The following is a 21,928-nucleotide window of genomic DNA, read 5'->3' on the forward strand; positions in this document are numbered from 1 at the left end:
CTGACATGCAGCTTTGATATATCTTATTCAGGTTCTTTAGGATAAATACCAATTAAGGAAATGGTTACCTTCGTACTTGATAGGGAATCACGACGACCTACTGTACATCCGAGTTTGATGTACAGACAGATTTATTTTAATAAATTTTGCTAAAGAATGTCCTTTGCAAGTTTGGATGAGAGGTTCTCTAGATCTGCGTAAAACTAGCGACGAATATTCAGACACTATATTCCCATTTCTGGGGATAATATTAATAATATTAAAGACTGTTTTCAAGAAATTTGTTATGGCAGCATTACAAATAATATTCCACAACGGAGTCGTGAAATAGAAAACACACCCTTCCATGCAACCAGAAGGCAAGGGATGAGGGAAGAAGCAAACAGGCAGCCCCCGCATGGCTCTGTCCAATAACAGTGGAATCGGAGATCTGCAAATCCTTGTTTATTCAGTATAGAGTAGAAATTCAGCCGAGAAAGCTAAATTGGTGCTATAAATTGAAAGCGCTCACAAGCATAAATATCTTAACTACAAGACAGCCTAAACTCGATTTGTGTGAAAAGTGCAAAGCTGTGAGGATAGAATAGCTCTGGATCATGTAGCATGATTAACTTGACTTGGGGAAACACAAATTAGATTTTAAAAGCAGCATAAAAAGTAGAAGTTATGTTTGTTGAAATCTGCATGTTATCCAGCCCATAATTACTAGATGTATTATTAATCAGGGGGTGGGATAGTATAAAAACATCTGGTAATGAATACTCACCTAGCAAGTCTCCTGAGAAGTTTACAGGCAATACAATTCCCACAGACAAAACCCCAATAACCACCAGCAGTCCAATGATATGTCGTTGGAATGAAAGGTAATGCACAGCATCACCCCCGCATTTCTCTCGGATCTCATCATCCCTGTGAAAGGGAGACAGATGCAAGACATGACATTTAGGGATGTGCAAGTTTCAATTGAGTTTTCTGTAATCTTCAGAAAACCAAAGCTTAAAAATCCCCCTTCTTACCTTTGCATTAGCAATTGGCACAACCCCCAACCTACACAGCTCTACATGTTTGCAGGGTGCATGAATGTTAATAAAACACACTTTCATAGCCACCAGCACAGTTTCTTATATGAACTGTGTTTCAATGACCATAGTGGCACTGGCATTGCTACAAACAGTACACTGTAAGAAGTGTTGATAGATCTCTCTCAGAGGAGCTTGTTACTCCAAGAAGCTACCCCAAAGTAAACTGGGTGGCAGAGGGGAACAGACAACACAAGCTCCCGCTGGTGGCAATCAATACATCTGGATCAGGTTCAAGGCTGACCAGGTGACAATTTCTTACCATTTTTAGGTGGAAGGGTTTTCAGTTACTGAGCACACATAACAAGTCCAAGTGTGTGAAGGTCTGCAATTTTTTTTTAAGCAAGATTTTAGATTTTTTTTTCTTTACAAAAACGCAGAAAACTACACCTCGGGTGCATCTGACCACAACTTCATATTTGAGCGCCATGTTCCAGACAAGTGACAGCCCTATTGCTTTGCTGGACCTGGAGTTTGTATGGTTTAGTGGAAAACAAGAAGGAGCAGATGACACACACAACTTCCATATTAGCCTAGCACTTCCTAGTTATATACACATGCACACAAACACAGGCCAGAAATGACTTGCACAAATAAAAGTGGAAGAGCATGCTTCAGCTAAAAAAAAACGCAGATTCTTGTTTCAGTGGGGTGCCCAGGGTCATTTTTATTCAAATGTACACTATTAAAAAGGGTTGCTTTTATAATACTGTACTTTCATACGGCTTTTTATCTGCTAGCATGTAGGTCGAGCACCACAGTGACACCTATTGACAGAGACACACTGTGCCTTTTTTATATGGTTAATAATTTACAAGTGCTATGTTAGTCATCTTAAGGACCAGGACTGGGAACCAGAAACATAGGATGTATCTCCTCGGTGATCTGCGAGAGGTCATCTTAGTTATGCAATTCGAACTAATCTGACATGAAACCTTCTCCTGTCACATCAAAGCCCATATTCAAATTTATATATTTTATATATATATATATACACACATACACACACACACACACACACACACACACACACACAGTAAAAATAGACATGTTAATAGTTTATATTTATCAATTAACAAAATGCAAAGTGAGTGAACAGAAGAAAAATCTACATCAAATCAATATTTGGTGTGACCACCCTTTCTTTGCCTTCAAAACAGCATCAATTCTTCTAGGTACACTTGCACACAGTTTTTGAAGGAACTTGGCAGGTAGGTTGGCCCAAACATCTTGGAGAACTAACCACAGTTCTTCTGTGGATTTAGGCAGCCTCAGTTGCTTCTCTCTCTTCATGTAATCCCAGACAGAGTCAATGATGTTGAGATCAGGGCTCTGTGGGGGCCATACCATCACTTCCAGGACTACTTGTTCTTCTTTACGCTGAAGATAGTTCTTAATGACTTTCGCTGTATGTTTGGGGTCATTGTCATGCTGCAGAATAAATTTGGGGCCAATCAGATGCCTCCCTGATGGTATTGCATGATGGATAAGTATCTGCCTGTACTACTCAGCATTGAGGAGACCATTAATTCTGACCAAATCCCCAACTCCATTTGCAGAAATGCAGTCCCAAACTTGCAAGGAACCTCCACCATGCTTCACTGTTGCCTGCAGACACTCATTCGTGTACCACTCTCCAGCCCTTCGGCAAACAAACTGCCTTCTGCTACAGCCAAATATTTCAAATGTTGACTCATCAGTCCAGAGCACCTGCTGCCATTTTTCTGCACCCCAGTTCCTGTGTTTTCGCGTGCACAGTTGAGTCGCTTGGCCTTGTTTCCACGTCAGAGGTATGGCTTTTTGGCTGCAAGTCATCCATGAAGGCCACTTCTGACCAGACTTCTCCGGACAGTAGATGGGTGTACCAGGGTCCCACTGTTTTCTGCCAATTCTGAGCTGATGGCACTGCTGGACATCTTCCGATTGCGAAGGGAAGTAAGCATGATGTGTCTTTCATCTGCTGCAGTAAGTTTCATTGGCCGACCACTGCGTCTACGGTCCTCAACGTTGCCCGTTTCTTTGTGCTTCTTCAAAAGAGCTTGGACAGCACATCTGGAAACCCCTGTCTGCCTTGAAATTTCTGCCTGGGAGAGACCTTGCTGATGCAGTATAACTACCTTGTGTCTTGTTGCTGTGCTCAGTCTTGCCTTGGTGTATGATTTTTGACAGTAAACTGTCTTCAGCAACCTCACCTTGTTAGCTGAGTTTGGCTGTTCCTCACCCAGTTTTATTCCTCCTACACAGCTGTTTCTGTTTCAGTTAATGATTGTGTTTCAACCTACATATTGAATTGATGATCATTAGCACCTGTTTGGTATAATTGTTTAATCATACACCTGACTATATGCCTACAAAATCCCTGACTTTGTGCAAGTGTACCTAGAAGAACTGATGTTGTTTTGAAGGCAAAGGGTGGTCACACCAAATATGGATTTGATGTAGATTTTTCTTCTGTTCACTCACTTTGCATTTAGTTAATTGATAAATATAATCTATTAACATGAAGCATTCTTACTTTACAGCATTTTTTCACACCTGCCTAAAACTTTTGCACAGTACTGCATATATATTAAATGTTTAAATCAAGAGGCAGTGTACTTACTTTATTCTGAAGATGGCAGTCAACCAAGAACAGAATCCCTGTGCAATGACAAAGAAATACATGTTTAAGCTTTTATTTATACAAAACAAACAAAAAAAACTCCACTTTCCTTCAAATAACATATGGAAATGTAAAACATAGGAGTTTATCAGGTCAGGAAAAAAGAAATACCTAAATAGATTATAGGGAGACTTTCTTTTTTTCAAACTCTAATCCAAGAACATTTCAACACAAGTATCAATTAATAAATAACTGAAGGTCAGTAGACCTTAAATTGGTTGTAGCTAACAATACCCGTCTCCCCATTCCATTGACTATGCACGACTCAAATGTGTATTTTCAAACAGGTATTTTATTTTTAAACATCTGGTACTACATTAGGTAAAAGGAAGTTCTCAGTTTGCTGGTTGCCTACCAGGAAATCTACACTTGTACTTGCTGGGTCATTTCACCTCAGCAGCGTCTCCAGGGCCATGCATCCTCCTGGCAGGAAAGCATGTCAGTCATTAGGGGAAGCAGCTGTTTGGTCATTGACAGGCAAGAAGGCCCGCCCTCCCTAAGACTATAATAAAAAAGGCCTGCAATCAGAGATTCCTTTAACCTAGTGTAATTCCAGATATTGTTTTAAAATTAAAAGTACATATTGGCTACAAACAACAAATTCTACATCTACAGACGTGCTCAAATTTGTTGGTACCCCTCCACAAAAAACGAAGAATGCACAATTTTCTCTGAAATAACTTGAAATTGACAAAAGTAATTGGCATCCACCATTGTTTATTCCATATTTAATAGAAATCAGACTTTGCTTTTGATTTTTTATTCAACATAATACTGTAAATAAGAAAACAAATGAAAATGGCATGGACAAAAATGATGGGACCGCTAACCTAATATTTTGTTGCACAACCTTTAGAGGCAATCACTGCAATCAGACGTTTTCTGTAGCTCTCAATGAGACTTCTGCACCTGTTAACAGGTAGTTTGGCCCACTCTTCCTGAGCAAACTGCTCCAGCTGTCTCACGTTTGATGGGTGCCTTTCCATAGATGTTCGATAGGATTCAGATCAGGACTCATAGAAGGCCACTTCAGAATAGTCCAATGTTTTGTTCTTATCCATTTTTGGGTGCTTTTAGCTGTGTGTTTTGGGTCATTATCCTGTTGGAGGACCCATGACCTGCGACTGAAACAGAGCTTTCTGACACTGGGCAGTACGTTTCGCTCCAGAATGCCTTGATAGTCTTGAGATTTCATTGTGCCCTGCACAGATTCAAGGCACCCTGTGCCAGGCGCAGCAAAGCAGCCCCAAAACATAACCGAGCCTCCTCCATGTTTCACTGTAGGTATGGTGTTCTTTTCTTTGAAAGCTTCATTTTTTCATCTGTGAACATAGAGCTGCTGTGACTTGCCAAAAAGCTCCAGTTTTAACTCATCTGTCTAAAGGACATTCTCCCAGAAGGATTGTGACTTGTCAATATGCATTTTATCAAATTCCAGTCTGGCTTTTTTATGTTTTTCTTTCAAAAGTGGATTCCTCCTGGGTCTTCTTCCATGGAGCCCACTTTCGCTCAGAAAGCGACGGATGGTGCGACCAGAAAGTGACGTACCTTCACCTTGGAGTTCAGCTTGTATCTCTTTGGCAGTTATCCTTGGTTCTTTTTCTACCATTCTACCATTCCTTCTGTTCAATCTGGGGTCGATTTTCCTCTTGCGGCCGCGCCCAGGGAGGTTGGCTACAGTTCCATGGACCTTAAACTTCTTAATAATATTTGCAACTGTTGTCACAGGAACATCAAGCTGCTTGGAGATGGTCTTGTAGCCTTTACCTTTACCATGCTTGTCTATTATTTTCTTTCTGATCTCCTCAGACAACTCTCTCCTTTGCTTTCTCTGGTCCATGTTCAGCGTGGTGCACACAATGATACCAAACAGCACAGTGACTACTTTTCTCCATTTAAATAGGATCAATGACTGATTACAAGATTGGAGACATGTGCGATACTAATTAAAGAAACTAATTAGTTTGAAATATCACTATAATCCAATTATTTATTATCTTTTCCAAGGGGTACCAACAAATGTGTCCAGGCCATTTTAGAATATCTTTGTAGAATAAGCAATAATTCATCTCTTTTCACAGCTTCTTTGCTTTATTCTATGACATACCAAAGGCATGCAAGTATACATGGTAAAATAGCTTTTAATTTCATCACTTTTCAGGAGGAATGAAGTATTATTTCAAATGAGCTGTAAGGGTACCAACAAATTTGAGCACGTCTGTATATAGTGCATGATGTGGAAAAAATGTACAGAATTATTTTGTTCACAACAAATCACTTTAAAACAGCATTGATCCAAAATAAGAAGTAACAATCCAATTTCGTATTGATTGTGGACGTCCATGGTCACAACTAATTCTAAACACTGTTGATGGTGGCTGTGGCTTCTAAAATCTGTCAATTGTAGGCAAGAGGTTCTCCAGAGTGGGACGTCTAATGTTAACCCACCCATGTCTAATGGGTGGGTTAACATAATACACATTTAATGGAAACTGATCAGATTCATCGGTTACGTACAGTGAGACACAAATAACTGTCCTATAGTAATCAAACACAGAGTAATGTGAGGTACTGAACATTACATTAGTCCACACTTGGTTTATTTCAAGGAGCCTCTTCAATAAAAATGAAAAGAAAAACTGAGCAATATTACACTAACTGCTAAAGGGAACCTTTCATTCTAGGATGTCAAAGGGTCTTGGATATACCACTTATCAACTGTGTTTTTCCTTCATCATTGTCGTGCATTCACATTGATTTGGCTAAAAAAAATGGGTACTACAATATGTTCTGGTTAAGTCACTGTGCTACAAAATAGTTAATATGATTTAATTATTTTTTGCTATCCTGTTTAAATGCAATTTCAGCTATGAAGAAACTGAACTATGCAATCACATTGTCTTGGAAGTAATTTGCTTCAATGGTAAGCACAAAACTGCCAAACTTCACTAAGCTGTATTTATGGAAGCATGTACCTGTTTATTTCAATTACAATAACAATTTAAGAAACCTACTTGCATAAACGGCTTCAATCCTGTAAAAGCCGAAGCCTGTAAGTGTTGTGTTTTCTTTTTAAATGCAAATTGTGAGGGTTGTGGAATTCCTATTGGGAAGCCTTTGAAATTTTGAAGAGATAGCATGGAGGAAAATGCAGATTGGGTGTGTGGGTGGATAGACCTGCTGAGGATGGTTTAATCACTTGCACGGAATATACATTTTTTTCTTCAATAGGATGCAGGTTAAAAAAAAAAAAAAAAAAAAAGCTAAAAAATGAGTGCTGGGACAAATATCCAAAATTAACATTTGTCCGTCAGAAATGATTTTATCTGTGTGAGAGATATGTAGATCTATCTATCTATCTATCGAGAGAGTAAGATAGAGATTATATTTATTTTTATATATATATATATATATATATATATATATATATATATATATATATATATATATATATATATATATATATAATCAAGTCAAATCAGGGTCTGTTTCTGTCTGCAATATTGCGATACACTTGCTAAAACAACACCCTCTTTTTCAATAATCAATATGCGTTACTTTGAGTTGATCTTTTATTTTATTTTGGCGTGAACCCCGGCCCAAATAGGGATTAGTTGTTTCTACCGGTTTTAAAACAAACAAACAAAGCGGTAAACTTTGATAAAGTTTTGAAAACGAACATCCAAACTAATATCCTAACATGAAAATTCCATGTTCGTCCAGCACTAAAAAAATAATTGCAAAATATATAAAAAAAGATAGGTATCGCCTTAACAGCAGCATCACTTATGCTACAAGCATTAGTAAAATATTGACTGCTGCATTTACAATGACTGTGCCAATTCAGAGTACTTATCTTAACGTAACTTTCCTGTATATGTCATATTTACTGCCATGGTTTGCTTCATATTGTCTTTTAATGTTGTGTCTGTTGCTCCGGTTGATCATTTTATTTTGCGTCTCCATATATATGTAGAATATTTCTTTCATACATGTATAGCCTAATCAATCTACACACCACGTCGCAACCAAAAATGCGTCACATACTGGCGTGCTCACCCACATGGATAAGCTTACACAGTACATTACAAAGACCCTACCTATTCCACAGCCGTGAAAAATGTGACACGTACCGTGAAATTAATTCTTCACTGTGGAAACTGTCTATTTTGTGTACTTTTACGTGTATCGGTCCAGGTTCCTGATGCGAATATAAGCTTGTTTCAAATTTCAAAAAGAAAAACGGGACCAGATTTATTGATTGACACTTAACAGCAGCCAATAACCACTCTGGACTGTCCTCACTGATTGGTAGATCTGGGCATCTGGGGCGGGTTTAGTATGCTAGGAGATCGCAACTGACATTGTTTAGCGAGTGAACATTTTGCGAGTGTCCAAAATGAATTAAAATAAATAAATAAATAAAAAAATAGTAAATGTTAATAATTAAATTAAATACAATAATTTTGAGATTTTGAGTTTGTGTTTGTATTTTTAGAACGGTCACTCGGCCCGCACCAGGTGCCACGGTATCAGAATAGGCCCGCCAAACGAAGGCCTTTAACAAAAGGCCTGTAAAAAACCAGTTAATAAATAAATAAATAAATAAATAAATAAAAATACATATTAAAAAAAAAAAAGTAGGTAAGCACCATTATCTTACATTGTCTCTTTGGTCAAAGTCGACTGAACTGGAGACTGATGTTAGTCGTTCATAACTCTGGGGCATTTCAGAATGGATTGCAGATGCCACACTAAAAAACAAAACATTGAGTTATTCCAGGAAGTGGCACAGACAAAAAATACTTGAAATGAGCTCTGAATATTGCATAACACTGCTTGAAATCACAGGCGCTTGTACTGTATATTGATTGCTATAGCAATGCAGCATACATTTTCTCTGATTCACAGCTGAAAGTTTTCAATCTCATACCATATACAGTGCTATTTAACCATGTTCTTTATGCCCCTGTTGCCTTGGCTTCAAAGACACAATAAAATACAAGGTTTGAGAAACCCTACAGTGATTCTAGGGATTGTTAATGATTAAATAAATCAACACTGGACAAAACAAGGAGATTCTGCTCCTTTGAGTAAGGAAACAAAATCAGGTTAAAAGACGCTTGTGCTCCATTTTGCTCTACAGGTGGTGAAAACAGAAGAAGGAAAAATTGTTAATGGTTAGTCATGCCTTTAAAAACACCAAAAGGACCCCCCCCCACATGACCATGATCAAAAAAGTATTGTGTGATCATTAAGCAGGACTTTTTTTTTCTTTTTTAAATGAACCAGTTTACAGCATTTTTTAGAATACAGAAAGCCATTTTAATTACACTATGTAACACAATTTTTGTTCCTGGGTAGTAAGTGTTATTTCCTAATTGCTTATGCCTCAAAAGTATAGAAAATGGCTATTATTCCCCACAAACTTTGCTTTTGTGACCAGGACAGTGATATTTTGAAATTTACCTATTTCCAATGAGAAAACGGGCGAATTTGTGTCTTTTCGTTCACATAAAGTCAGAAAAAAACAACATATGAATCCAAATTAACATGTATTTATACTAAAGTAATACAAAAATGACTACAAAAGATTTAGAAGTGAGTAGTTTTTCGAGATTTACGATTATACTGTAAATCACTTTCACAAATCAGCTCCCAAATGTAGTCTCCCATCATGTTCTCGTTATACTGTCCTTGGTAGCGGCGTTCAAAGTCCAGTATATCCTGGTGGAAGCGCTCGCCTTGCTCCTCCGAGTACGCTCCCATGTTCTCCTTGAATTTATCAAGATGAGCATCAAGGATATGGACTTTGAGGGACATCCTACAGCCCATTGTGCCGTAGTTCTTCACCAGTCTCAACCAGCTCCACATAGTTTTCGGCCTTGTGATTGCCCAGGAAGCCCCGAACCACTGCGACAAAGCTGTTCCAAGCCGCTTTCTCCTTACTAGTGAGCTTCTTGGGGAATTCATTGCACTCCAGGATCTTCTTTATCTGTGGTCCGATGAAGACACCGGCTTTGACCTTTGCCTCAGACAGTTTAGGGAAGAAGTCTTGAAGGTACTTGAAGGCTGCCGACTCCTTATCTAGAGCTCTGACAAATTGTTTCATAAGGCCCAATTTGATGTGCAGTGGTGGCATCAGCACCTTCCGGGGGTCCACCAGTGGCTGCCACTTGACGTTGTTCCTCCCCACAGAGAACTCAGTCCGCTGTGGCCAGTCCCGCCTGTGGTAGTGCGCCTTGGTGTCCCTGCTGTCCCAAAGGCAAAGATAGCAGGGAAACTTGGTAAAACCGCCTTGGAGACCCATCAGGAATGCCACCATTTTGAAGTCTCCTATGACCTTGATGCCATCTCAGAAAAATGCAGATATGTATCCACTTAGGCAGCTGGAACTAAACTGAACTGGTGGGCTTAAGGCCCCTGTATTTATACTACTATTTATATTACTGGAAAGTTCTAGAAAGTTCTAGAAGTTACTCCAAGTTTACTCAGCACTGAATCTATCTGGAATGTTCTGGAAAATAGGTAAATTTCAAAATATCACTGTCCTGGTCACAAAAGCAAAGTTTGTGGGGAATAATAGCCATTTTCTATACTTTTGAGGCATAAGCAATTAGGAAATAACACTTACTACCCAGGAACCAAAAAAAAATTAAAAAATTGTTACACGGTGTTATAATAGATATTTAAAGGCTGGCCTTCAGAGCCCTGTGAAGTGGTAAAGCAGTGAAGTGAAGAAACCTCTTTACCAGGAGCACGGATAAAAGTAGAATGGGCAAGGTGAGCATTTTTTGGCTGATCATGAACAATGAAAAGCAATGCAATACATAAGGGGGACAATATTTTGAAGCATGTGCAGAGGCAAAAGTAAATAGCCAGAAAGGAATAAAACATTAACGGTATGAAAACTATGAAGAAAGTACTTAGGACAATTACTGAAGTTGTTTCTTGATGGTTTTAAAACAGTTCATGTAATTACATTCCTCTCTGTACATTTGCTTAAAAATATCTCATAATACTGTATGATGCTCCTCATGGACTATTTTCTTCCTTCAGGAACCACATGGTGCTTTATGAATACCTGTATAGGGCTTTGGGTTTAAGACTATTACAAGTCTTATATTCATCAACACAGGATGATTAAAAAAAACCTAGGGTTTTTTTTGCATGTCTAAAAGGTAGACTCCAAAAGAGTTCTTTCTAAAAATAGGTCCTGTTTAATCAGAATAGAATAGTTGAATCATTAACCCTTTGCAATGCTGTAAACACATATTGTGAAGTTTTGCCCAGGAGTAACAGATTGGCAAAGCTGCTTAAGTTAGAGATATAAACATGCTAAAACATGTGCAAACTTACAAGCAACAACCAATCAAAACACAGCAATACCAGTGCTGAATTTATGTGCACGTTTAAATCACATTAATTGGCCAAGCAATGCGATTCACGAGCAGGAGTGGGACAGTTGTTTCCATTTATATTGCTCATTCCTTTGAAGATCAAAGGAAGGATTCTGTCTTCATAAGCTGCTGACCCATTGTCATTAGGACTACAGCCCAGCTCTTTGCTTATCAATTAATAGCAGTTACAGACACTGGACAGCAAGAGGTCACTCCAGCCATGCGTGTCTCAGCTGGAGTAGAGGTGAGTGGAACAAACAGAAACAGTCAGGGCATTCTGTACTCATATTTCTGCAGTGCCGCAGTGTACAAAAATAGAAAGAAAAAAATAGGTGTAAATCATTACAATATATATTTCAGGATGTTTCAGACAAAAGCCCTTCAGCTGTCATATATATATATAAGTGAATTAATAAATAAATGAATAAATAAATAAATAAATAAATAAATAAATAAATGGTTACTGAGCTCTGTTTAAGGTATCCCACTCCACTTATTTCTCACAATGCTTTTAACATCCAGTTAATGACTAGGAAGGAGAATTGGCTGCCTTTGTGTTCATTGAATTGTTTCTCTTTCCATGTGGGTAAAACAACAAGCAACATGTGTAGTACAGCATAACATATCACGCATGCTTTGTAGATTTTAAATATTGTTAAGCGATTACATGGAAAATCGGACAAACCTTCAAAACCCAATCCAAAGACTTGGAAAGGAAAAGAAATACAACCGAAAGTGAGGAAGAGAAAGACACAAAAAAATGTAAACATACTATTTTCGCTCTTCTTTGTAATGTCTGTGACTCTGCCTCCGTCTTAAATAAAACAAAGAATTAAAAAATGTAATGAATAAATACAAAGATTAATAAAATAGGCTAATAAAATAACAAAGAGAGAAACAAAAAATGTGCAGTGCTGCATAGCCTGCAGTTTGGTTAAAACATGTCTCAGTACAATGCACACGGTAAATATAAAGTCCTTTGAACACTTAGCAATGCTGCAGTGGAATGAATGTGAACTAACAATGACAGAAAAGATACGAGCCCCCCCCCCCCCCCCCCGTTGCTTGGTTTAGATATCTGAAGTTTGAACTGATTAATTGAGGGCTCAACATTTGACATTAATCTGTTAAGTGCAAATTGTGAATACCATACTCAATTGTCAACTTATTTTAAAGGATAGGAGACATTTATTTAGACAGAGTGCCGAATGGGATGGGTTACCAAGCCCTGTAGTTCATGCAGCATCATTGGGATCATTACAGGCAGACAAATATCCCTCCATATATGCCCACATTCTCATGCTCTCAAGAACTATAGAAGCCCTTAGCAAGTTTCAACACAACTGAATCTGTGCTTCTCTAGATACCTGTAAACATTTAAAAGTATGACACAGAATGACATTGTAACAAAAAAAGGCAAGTAAAAAAAATTCAAATCCTTCTGGGATCGATACAATACAGTATAGGGAACACCTTGTACCAACCAGATGCACAGATGCACTGTAAATACTAGTGTCAAAACTACCTTGTAGTTACCGTACTTTTGGATGAAACCAAGACTTTACACCTGCATTTTATAGATTAAACATTTCTGGGCCAGTAGAGTAGTTTTACTTGTAACATGACCAAAAAATAAAAATAGCTTCTGCATAGATTGTAATCTAGGATTTCACACATGTCCGGTATTCCTGTGTCAGTGCAATAGCTTTTCCCGAAACAAATTACCTGTCTGCATCCGTCACCAAAGCAAGCCGTCCATAATCCCACGCAACCTTTCGCAAAATTGAAAACACAAACAGTAGAACCTAGAAAATTAAAAGAAAAAACAATTGTCTGCATGCATTTTTACAGCTTATAATAAATGAAATGCACATCAAAAATCTGGACATGGATTTCAGGCTTTAAGATCGGGGTTGCTGGAACTTCTATTAATAAAGCACTGGTTTTATTTTTTCAAAACCAGGAGGGCAAAGTTAAGGCTGTAACTTCATAAATCAGCTTCTGGTAAATGTGACGACATCATCATTCAGCCCGTAATCAGTCTAAATAAGAACACTGTCTGACAGTAATGGGGAGGGGAAATGTACCAGCCCCACCTCCGACCCATGTTTCCCAATTTACACTCCCTTCCAACAGATATTCATACTGTGCCAATGATAAAACCTCTTGAATGATGTTCCAGGTTTGGTAGTCACCGTGCAGAACCTATTTTTTTTTGGAGGGGGGGTGGGGGGGGGGGGGGGGGGGGGGGGGGGATGGGGGGGGTAAAATGAATAGCAAACACATCCCACAAGTTATTTGAAAACTATAATATTTGGGGTACCACTGCACTCATTTCTAATTCAAATATTTGTATGTATTTCAGTATGGGACAATTATGTGATTGATTCATGGATACAAAGACACTTTGGAAACGAGGGGTCTGCATTTTAATAAATCAGTCCCAATACAGTACAGTATTAGAAACAACACATGGTTAATAGGGAGTCTGTTAGATAGTATTAAAAACTTCTCAGGCAATCACGTTGGTCAGTCATTATCCTTCCGAATGTTGAAACTTTCCTAGTGGCAGCTTAGAATGCTAACCAATGAAAAAAATTAAAATACTAAACACACTCGTATATCAGGGATGGAAAGACTCCTCCCACTGCATAGCAGTTTCACCCATTTTAATATGTGCTTGACTAGCCACAGACTATAGGTAACAAGCTCAAGTGTATTATTTAAACTCACAGTAAAACCAGGAATGGATCCAACAGCTATCCAATGGGTCTAATTTCCATCCCTGTATATAATAGCTTCATATATAATTCTTAATAGCATTATTACCCTCTGCACACTGTTTCTTTCGTTAAGCCATGGTCAACTATGAATGGTGCCTTGCCTGCAGTGTTGGATGTTACTTCTTACACACAGTCAGTAGCAAAGTGCCGATGATGTACTGTAATTCACCCACCAGAAAGCACATGAAGTCCAGTGCCAGCACAGTGGGGACTCCTCCGAAGGGCAGGCCCTGCAACACGGTGCTGCGGATCCGAGCCGTGTAGCAGTAATCCCTGGAGGGGGTCGAACAATTATCTGTGCACGCATCAGCCATAGCTGCCATTATCACAATCAACAGAGGGATCATCTCTACTTCTTCATTGCTTTGTCTAAAAAAATAAATAAATAAATAAATAAATAAATAAATAAATAAATAAAAGAGGATAGGAACCAAAAAATCAATTATGAACAAAAAAAAAACACCCTCCCATACATTTATAGTCTACTAACTGTACCCCTCTCGTTACAAGTGAAAGTCCTTCTTTATTGTAATCTTCTTTATATTTGCACATCTGTTTTTAAATGTTTGGATTTATGGATGACTAGAATAAGAAAATGGCAAATGAACAGATTATTGAAAATGTAAGACCTTGTTATTTGTCATTAGGTTAGCAAATGAGACGTTGGTATCACGTTAATGCATATTAAAATGACTGATTTACCATATGTGTTCTCAAGATACATACAAAGGGTAAACGACGAGTGTGACGTGAGTGACATGCAGACGGACGGATCTACAGACATTCTAAGACATACTGAACAACTTGCTCTGTTAAAATTAAGTTTCAGAGGGGCTACCGAGTGGCGCATCCAATAAAAGCACTCTCGTAGAGTGCAGGGTGCGCCCTATAGTCTGGACGTCGTCGGTTCGAGTCCAGGCTATTCCTTTGCCGACCGAGGACGGGAGCTCCCAGGGGGCGGTGCACAATTGGCCGAGGGGGAAGGGTTAGGTCGGCCAGTGTGTTCTTGGCTCACCGCGCACCAGTGACCCCTGTAGTCTGGCCAGGCGCCTGCGGGTTTGCCTGTAAGCTGCCCAGAGCTGCGTTGTCCTCAGATGCTGTAGCTCTGGGTGGCTGCATGGTTAGTCTGCAGTGTGAAAAAAAGTGGTCAGCTGACGACACACGCTTTGGATGACAGCGTGTGCTTGTATTTGCCACTCCCGAGTCAGCGTGGGGGTGGTAGCGGTGAGCTGAGTCAAACAAAAATAATTGAACACTATTAAATTGGGAAGGAAAAAAACACCACCTAATTGGCGACTACTAAAATTTTATGTATGAATGAATGAATAAATAAATAAATAAATAAATAAATAAATAAATAAATAAAATTTAAGTTTCAGTACAACTGGGGAAGCAGTTTTCCAGATATATGCAAAAATGTAATTGTGACATACAGACTAAATGTACGGACAGATACCCCCACACATCCCCAGAATACTCCAACACTCAATAACTTATCCTAAATAACAACACCAATTTCCATCAAAATAGAAAAAGCGGTTTTCCAGACAGATGGAAAATGTGACAATATGTACGAACCACTCCCTCCACTACTGTATATCCCCCTCTTGTAGAACTCCATCCACTGCATCACACTTGTACATTTGGTACTGCTAAAACTGCAACAGTACTCTGCTTAGAGCTGCAAAGCATTACATCTTACAAAGACGCTAGGGTTCAGTGAGTTCACTCTCCATTTCAGATGTCACAAAAATGTATTCAGCCCAAGAAAACAATAGCGGGCATTGAGTTTCATGTTGAGAATTGAGCCAGTCCGCTTCGTCGCTGGGAAACCAATACCAAGCTGGTAGCAACAGGAAAACGGCTAGGCTCTAAAATGGACAGAGCTGCAAGTCATTCTTTCCCCCCCATGGCAAGGAGACACCCCTGCTTTACAAACATGACAGAGACTGGCGGAACTAGATACACCCTGGCACTGTGCTAAAACGTCTGCTTCTATATGGATTACTGTACTGTCAAAGTGCTGACAGATATACGTTTGTGATTTCCCCCCTACCATTAACAATAAACAGTAGTATTGTCCCATGGCTCTCTATGATAATGTTTCTTTATTCATAACAGACAGAAATGTTACCATACTACAAAAAAAAAAAAAAAAGGGCTTGCTTATAAAATTACTGCAAGGACTCATTTGAAGAATCATAGCATAGTCTGGAATCCAAATTGCATTTAAATGTAATGCTGTATTAAATATACAGTAGGCTTGGCATACATTATTTAGATCACTGTTTCCATATTCCATATCTGCAGTACAAGTTCCAAAATATAATAATGTACAGTACTGCACATCTGAATTGGAAATTTGTTTGATTGGCCTTCGAGGAGTCTTGACAAAGACTGCAGGTAGATTATATTATAAAGTATTAAATAAAAATAGGCCTATATCAAGAGTGTATATTATATAATAAATATTAGACTACACCATAGGCCTATATTCATACTTATGGTAGTCAATTTACACATTTAAGACACAGCAGTAAATTCAAAATTAGTACCATCAGTAACATGAAAAATAGATCACAATGATAAATATCCACCGTATACAAATGCAAGTTTGCCTTTGAACACCCCCCGATTTCACCACATATATACAGATTATTAAAAGTTCCTTAACAAATAAAGTCATCAATCTGCTTTTAGTCATATGTAACAGATATGTCCGCCCTCCTCCACCACATCCCCAGCAAGGATATGCATCCCCAGACGAGATCATTATGCTTTTTGTTATTTGTCAAATTAAACATTTCTACCTTAAATAGTCATCATGGCCTAAAGCTCCATCTGCGATAATGAAAATTGGAGAGAAGGCAAGACAGAACCTTTATGAAAAGCTACGAACGAGAAGAGGCCATTCTGCCCAGCGGCTGTCTCTTTCCCCAAAAGCGAATTGATCCCAGAACTGCATACAGAAGACTTGAAGGACCCCACTGAATCAGCATTCCATACACCCTCACCACCCGCAGTATGTAAAATCACCTCCTACCCTCTGTTCTGAATCCATCTCTTTGACAAGGGGACATTTACAGTAGAGCATGTCATATTCACAACCTACAAGAGGATTGGTCAGCACTATCGGAAGGCGGGACCAAAACTGAATGCAGAATTTGACATACCAGCTGAACTCCACAGTATGTGTGTCTCAGATTTGCTTCAATAGGCCATTTGACAGTATGAGCAAATTTCATTTGTTTTCATGACTTACTACTGTAGAGGTGTAGGATCTGGAAACAATGCACTGTAAAGGGTAGGGGTAGAAAGTTAACTTAAAAATATCACCCTATATACTGTATCATTTAACCACTTCAACACCATGACGTACGCACGTACGCCAATTGAAAACCCACTTACTGTACCATGCCGTACCTGCGTACATCAAGTTTCCCATTCTATTCTATGATCGGTTTCTCAGTCTAGCGTTTCAGGTTTCATTCTCTAAGGCAGTGCTAGTATTGTGGAATGTGCAATTAAAGTTGGGGAGGGTCAGGTGACATTTTTATCCAATTGCGTGTCATGTAGCAATTGCAATCTAACTGTGGGCATTTAGAAGGCTGAGATATATTGCAGGAAGCCATTCAGCTTTTACAAGTGTGTGTGTGTGTGTATATATATATATATATATATATATATATTATATATATATATATATATATAATATTATATATATATATATATATATATATATATATATATATATATATATATATATATATACATATATATATACACACACACACACAGTACTGTGCAAAAGTTTTAGGCAGGTGTGAAAAAATGCTGTAAAGTAAGAATGCTTTCAAAAATAGTCATGTTAATAGTTTATATTTATCAATTAACAAAATGCAAAGTGAGAGAACAGAAGAAAAATCTACGTCAAATCAATATTTGGTGTGACCACCCTTTCTTTGCCTTCAAAACAGCATCAATTCTTCTAGGTACACTTGCACACAGTTTTTGAAGGAACTCGGCAGGTAGGTTGGCCCAAACATCTTGGAGAACTAACCACAGTTCTTCTGTGGATTTAGGCAGCCTCAGTTGCTTCTCTCTCTTCATGTAATCCCAGACAGACTCGATGATGTTGAGATCAGGGCTTTGTGGGGGCCATACCATCACTTCCAGGACTCCTTGTTCTTCCTTACGCTGAAGATAGTTCTCAATGACTTTCGCTGTATGTTTGGGGTCGTTGTCATGCTGCAGAATAAATTTGGGGCCAATCAGATGCCTCCCTGATGGTATTGCATGATGGATAAGTATCTGCCTGTACTTCTCAGCATTGAGGAGACCATTAATTCTGACCAAATCCCCAACTCCATTTGCAGAAATGCAGCCCCAAACTTGCAAGGAACCTCCACCATGCTTCACTGTTGCCTGCAGACACTCATTCGTGTACCGCTCTCCAACCTTCTGGAAACTAATTGCCTTCTGCTACAGCCAAATATTTCAAATGATGACTCATCAGTCCAGAGCACCTGCTGCCATTTTTCTGCTCCCCAGTTCCTGTGTTTTCGTGCATAGTTGAGTTGCTTGGCCTTGTTTCCACGTCGGAGGTATGGCTTTTTGGCCGCAAGTCTTCCATGAAGGCCACTTCTGACCAGACTTCTCCGGACAGTAGATGGGTGTACCAGGGTCCCACTGTTTTCTGCTAATTCTGAGCTGATGGCACTGCTGGACATCTTCCGATTGCGAAGGGAAGTAAGCATGATGTGTCTTTCGTCTGCTGCAGTAAGTTTCCTTGGCCGACCACTGCGTCTACGGTCCTCAACGTTGCCCGTTTCTTTGTGCTTCTTCAAAAGAGCTTGGACAGCACATCTGGAAACCCCTGTCTGCCTTGAAATTTCTGCCTGGGAGAGACCTTGCTGATGCAGTATAACTACCTTGTGTCTTGTGGCTGTGCTCAGTCTTGCCATGGTGTATGACTTTTGACAGTAAACTGTCTTCAGCAACCTCACCTTGTTAGCTGAGTTTGGCTGTTCCTCACCCAGTTTTATTCCTCCTACACAGCTGTTTCTGTTTCAGTTAATGATTGTGTTTCAACCTACATATTGAATTGATGATCATTAGCACCTGTTTGGTATAATTGTTTAATCATACACCTGACTATATGCCTACAAAATCCCTGACTTTGTGCAAGTGTACCTAGAATAATTGATGCTGTTTTGAAGGCAAAGGGTGGTCACACCAAATATGGATTTGATGTAGATTTTTCTTCTGTTCACTCACTTTGCATTTAGTTAATTTAGTTAATTGATAAATATAATCTATTAACATGTCTATTTTTGAAAGCATTCTTACTTTACAGCATTTTTTCACACCTGCCTAAAACTTTTGCACAGTACTGTATGTATATATATATAAATGGCATTTCAATAAATGGCACAGAGCAAGTCGATACTGGCACACGTTTTGATGTTGTTTTTATTTGATAATTACTGTTTACTGATTATCATTGTTATTAGCAGCATTTTTGTTTTCATTGTTAAAAAAAACAACAAAAAAAAAAAAACGTTTTCAACTCTATATTGAATATGGGTATGTAGTACACAGCAGCATAAAGGGTTAATGAAAAACACAGTTTAAGTCATTTATTTGTGTTTTATTCATCATATGTTACCATTTTATAGCAATTACAGGTTTGAAAACATTATTATTATTATTTTCAAAATCTGGTAATCAGGGGTTTCATTTTTACATCTGGAGTTGAAGTGGTTAAAAGGCGCAGCCTTACAGCTAGCATACATTTTACAATACTGCACCATGTAAATCTAGGCCATTTCCATATAGATTTAATTATATCCTAATCTAATGACATTTCCCTTGGAAAGCTACTAAATTCAATCCTCAGAACGAGAGCAATATATCCCTGGCCATCAAAATCAGTGCCTAGAAGCACGAAAACAAACCAATAGAATATGTATTATATATACACATATCAGGTTAAATCTAATTCTATTAAACTCAAATATCTACTCTGCGTTACTGAATTTAAAGAGCAAGTAGCAGGGTTTCGAAAAATATAGCGTTACACTTCCCCACGTGTTGCTACATTTATCCATGTCCTTGCAATTACATGAAAGGCAAGAAGAATGCTAGACCTAATCTATTTATTGTTGAGCACCACAGCATGAATGTTTTACTGTATGATGTTCTACCTGCTGCCTCAAATGAGATGTGAAGGTCGTGAATATGGGTGATTAGCTACACTTCTCGAAAGGAGGATAAAGGGATTGACCGCAGCAGCCACTAACAGGACACCTTCCACAGCACGTCAGCTAGGACCGCTCATTAAGACTCTGCCCTGTAAAAAAGAAAGAAATACAATAAGTATGAATACATGTTTTATTAAACAAAACAGGAAACCTAAACAGCTTTCACACAATACATGCACATTATCTTAAGAATTCCCATTGTTCTAATACAATTATTAATTAAATTGTAGATGTCAAGGAGTGAGGGCTTTGATCTTGCAACTACATCTGCAAAAATTTTTTTTAAAATATTTGCTAAAACTGCTCATACAGGTGCTTGATTTTAGATGCAATACTTTCAATTAGTTTTGCCACTGTTTGTATTCAGCAGGCAGTTCAGGGCTATTGAATCATCTTCCCTGCTCTCCCATATTGATGAGCGGGTTTAAAAAGGTGGCACAGCATATCTGGACTGCAGTACCAAAGCACTCTATACAGACAAGGTTTTCGTATTCAATTTGCATGGATTTCCAGGGCACATAAGACAGCACTCCCTGCTCTACAGTATGTTTTAAAACTAATGCTGCAATGTTTCTCAATGCATTTTAGAGTGGATTTTAAATACCAGGATGAGAGATCCACGAATACTAATATTATCAAAGGCGACTTGGTAGAGATACTGCAGGAAGTACCAAGGATATCTTAACTAAATATTCTTCTTCTTGTCTACCCTCGGTGTGTCATTTTCGGTTTCAGTTTTCACACCCTGGGAATAATTTGAAACATTGAAGTTTACAGCACCCCTGATGTCTCAATAGAGCTAAACTCCAATTACCTCTTGAACACATCAGGAGTGTAACCCTTAACCTACATTAGGAAAGACAACTCCGATATATTTCACACTCCTACCACGTTGAATGTACTCAAATAGCCAAATAAGCTACTTTCTAATTGAATGAGGCAGACCAACCAAACAATTTAAAAAAAGGCAAGATGTTCTCTAGGGGAACAAACTGGTGCTCATAAAATGTAATATTCCCCCGTTTAACAGCTGTGCTTCAGAAAAAAAAGCAAATTATACTCCATTATAGTATATATTAAATACATATGGTACACATCATAGTGTGCTCTCTGAGTGTTATCCTGGAAACGTTTCTGTAAAGTCTCTTCCAGCAGGCATTTGTGTCTCATATCTACAAACTCAGAGCTGGTACTTCGGTCTGCAGGGATGGTCACAAAACTCCTATTGCATAGCAGTTTCACCTATTCCAGGTTTTACTACAAGCTTGATTAGCCACAGTGTATAAGTAACAAGCTCTGGTGTGTCTTATTTAAATCATAGTAAAACCAAGGGTGGCTCAAACTGCTGTGCAATGGGATTTCTTTCCCTAGATCTGTGTTAAATCAGTGTTGCTAGGGGGCTACTGGAGGTGACACAGCAGACTAACTTGCATTTCACCTCAGGGCTCACATCCAAAATCAAGACAAGGGGAATAGGGAATTCCACAGGGTTTGAAACCCCTGCCCTTCGTGGTGAGAGTCTGAAGTTTGTAAAAATGCCCGTTAGGATTTTGTTTCTCCATGTGGAAGACAATCTCAACAAATATCGATAGCAATTTTTGGTTCAAAGCCTTTCCAGCAAAAAAGATTTAATTGAAGTTATTAAAGTAAGTGGTCGAGCAACTTGTTTGTGCAGCTCCATACCCGTTGCAGTTTGTGTACAGCACAGTACAAAAAAAAAACAAAAAAAAAAACTTGCCAA

General features: G+C 38.6%; 1 protein-coding gene across 6 annotated transcripts in view; it reads right to left on the reverse strand.

Moving 5' to 3' along the window:
* The window catches only part of LOC117402799 (CSC1-like protein 2), a 104,360-nt gene that overhangs the window by 46,679 nt on the left and 35,753 nt on the right, over positions 1 to 21,928 (reverse strand). For 3 of the 6 annotated variants that reach the window (XM_034921321.2, XM_034921320.2, XM_034921322.2), the window contains exons 2-8: positions 20,131 to 20,276; positions 14,098 to 14,293; positions 12,867 to 12,946; positions 11,914 to 11,955; positions 8,405 to 8,495; positions 3,682 to 3,719; positions 767 to 909 (exon numbers count right to left, since the gene is read on the reverse strand). In XM_034921321.2, coding sequence (XP_034777212.1) covers positions 767 to 909; positions 3,682 to 3,719; positions 8,405 to 8,495; positions 11,914 to 11,955; positions 12,867 to 12,946; positions 14,098 to 14,271 — 568 coding nt within the window. In that variant the 5' untranslated portion in view covers positions 14,272 to 14,293; positions 20,131 to 20,276. The remainder of the gene's footprint in view (positions 1 to 766; positions 910 to 3,681; positions 3,720 to 8,404; positions 8,496 to 11,913; positions 11,956 to 12,866; positions 12,947 to 14,097; positions 14,294 to 20,130; positions 20,277 to 21,928) is intronic. The other 3 variants (XM_034921324.2, XM_059023860.1, XM_034921326.2) reach the window with 2 other exon arrangements.

This window comes from Acipenser ruthenus, chromosome 5, assembly GCF_902713425.1.
Source record: "Acipenser ruthenus chromosome 5, fAciRut3.2 maternal haplotype, whole genome shotgun sequence".
In the NCBI taxonomy this organism is placed as follows: domain Eukaryota; kingdom Metazoa; phylum Chordata; class Actinopteri; order Acipenseriformes; family Acipenseridae; genus Acipenser; species Acipenser ruthenus.